The sequence below is a fragment of the Ceratosolen solmsi genome, unplaced genomic scaffold, assembly GCF_000503995.2.
Source record: "Ceratosolen solmsi marchali unplaced genomic scaffold, CerSol_1.0 scaffold39, whole genome shotgun sequence".
In the NCBI taxonomy this organism is placed as follows: Eukaryota; Metazoa; Arthropoda; class Insecta; order Hymenoptera; family Agaonidae; genus Ceratosolen; species Ceratosolen solmsi.
The window spans coordinates 2,075,080-2,076,663 of NW_011948433.1; the positions used below are offsets into that span (position 1 = coordinate 2,075,080).

General features: G+C 61.5%; 1 protein-coding gene across 1 annotated transcript in view; it reads right to left on the minus strand.

The window, feature by feature from the left end:
• The window catches only part of LOC105364530 (acyl-CoA-binding protein homolog), a 4,177-nt gene extending 3,615 nt beyond the window's left edge, over positions 1-562 (minus strand). Inside the window, exon 1 of the mRNA XM_011502466.1 lies at positions 308-562. Within this exon, the coding sequence (XP_011500768.1) occupies positions 308-322 (15 nt within the window). The 5' untranslated portion in view covers positions 323-562. The remainder of the gene's footprint in view (positions 1-307) is intronic.
• Positions 563-1,584: the final 1,022 nt, after the last annotated feature.

The window sequence follows — 1,584 nt, forward strand, 5'->3', positions numbered from 1 at the left end:
CCCTAACTCTCCCCACCCCCCCCCCGCCCCCCCCCGCCCCCGCCCCGTAAAAGTAAATCGCGCGGAGAGTCGCTGTTATCGAGAGAAAGGAGAGGCTTGAGAATCACGATTAGCCAATTGTATGCACGAAGTAAGCAAAGTCGCAACGTCATGCGCTGCTTTTTCGTTTTCGGCATCTCGGCGAGCCGACGAAGTAAAATAATAATATCCTCTGCCCCGTGGCTGCTCCGCGCACTCGAGACGGACGATCGAGGATCCCTGCTCCTATCGGGATCCCGGGTACTTGCGTAACCGTTTGCTTACGTACCTGTTCGAGCGACATTACGGCGGCGAGAGCTGTCGATTGGCCGGCTACTCGTTGGCAACTGCTACGCCGCTTTCGGGGGCTTATGTCAGCGGCCGAGTACCGTGCGATGGTCGAGACTCATTCGGGGAGGGGGACGGACACGCGCGGGAACCGGCTAATCTAATCGGCTCGTTGTCTTGCACACGATAAGCGCGCGAGGAAGCGACTCGAGCCGCGATCACATCCCCGCGACTGCCCCCTTGCTCTATTCGCGGCCCATTCTGCACCTCTTTCTCTCAATCTCAGAGAGAGAGAGAGAGAGAGAGAGAGAGAGAGAGGCAGAGGCGCGTCTAGGTCGTTCGGTATGTCGGCGAGCGCATAGGGGAAGAGACGCGGAGGCCCCATCGGTAGATCCGAATCGGTATATCCTCGCCGTCCGCGATCTCGGGACATCTTCATGCAGTTTCGGCTCGAGGAGCTTAAGGGGGCACGGGAGGAGCCATATCGACTCATTCGCCTTTGTGCTTCTTACACGCGTGTCGTGCGGGGCCCTTCGGCCCGAGCGGATGAACGTCGAGATGAAGAACGCCGGTCGGAAGAAGCGCACGATCTGTCATCTGTCGCAACGACGCTCGTCCCACACGCTCATCCAACAACCTGAAAGCAAAGAAGGACGGTGCGAGCGATCCGTTAAACTCTAAACAGAATTTCTCGACGATTCGGCGGCGCTCGAAGCGTCCGAGCGATGGAAGGCGAGCGAGGCCCGGATTCCTGCGCTTCCGCATAAACGGCTGACAGCTGCCGTGAGGAACGAGTTTATCGGTTGCAGGTTGCCGAGAGCCGTCGAGCGAACACTCGCGAGCCTCTCGACGCTACGTCGTGGAATCCTCGCGGTGCGTCGGTCCCTCTGGAATGCGGCTCTCCTTCTCTCTCGCGCGCGGCCAACGACCAATCCTCGAGGAGCCAGTCCTCACCTCTATTTTCTCCTTTTCGTTTCCGGATCCGGGGGCCCCTTACCGTTCTCCCATCCTACCGGTCCAGCGCTACGGAGATTCTGCCGCGAATTCGGGCCGGTTACGGGACGCGGGGTCGGGGATAGGTGCGGTGCTCCGACCTTGATGTTAGCGTGACTCACTCGGGGTCCGGTCGCGATCGTCGGCCCCCACCATAGCTGGCCGCGCCCCTCCAGTTGAGATCGGCGGTAGCGGTGGCGGTGGCGGCGGCGGCGGTGGAGGGTGGTGGCAGCGGCAGCGGCAGCGGCGGCGAAAGCGGCCGTTGCGACGACGACGGCGGTGGCA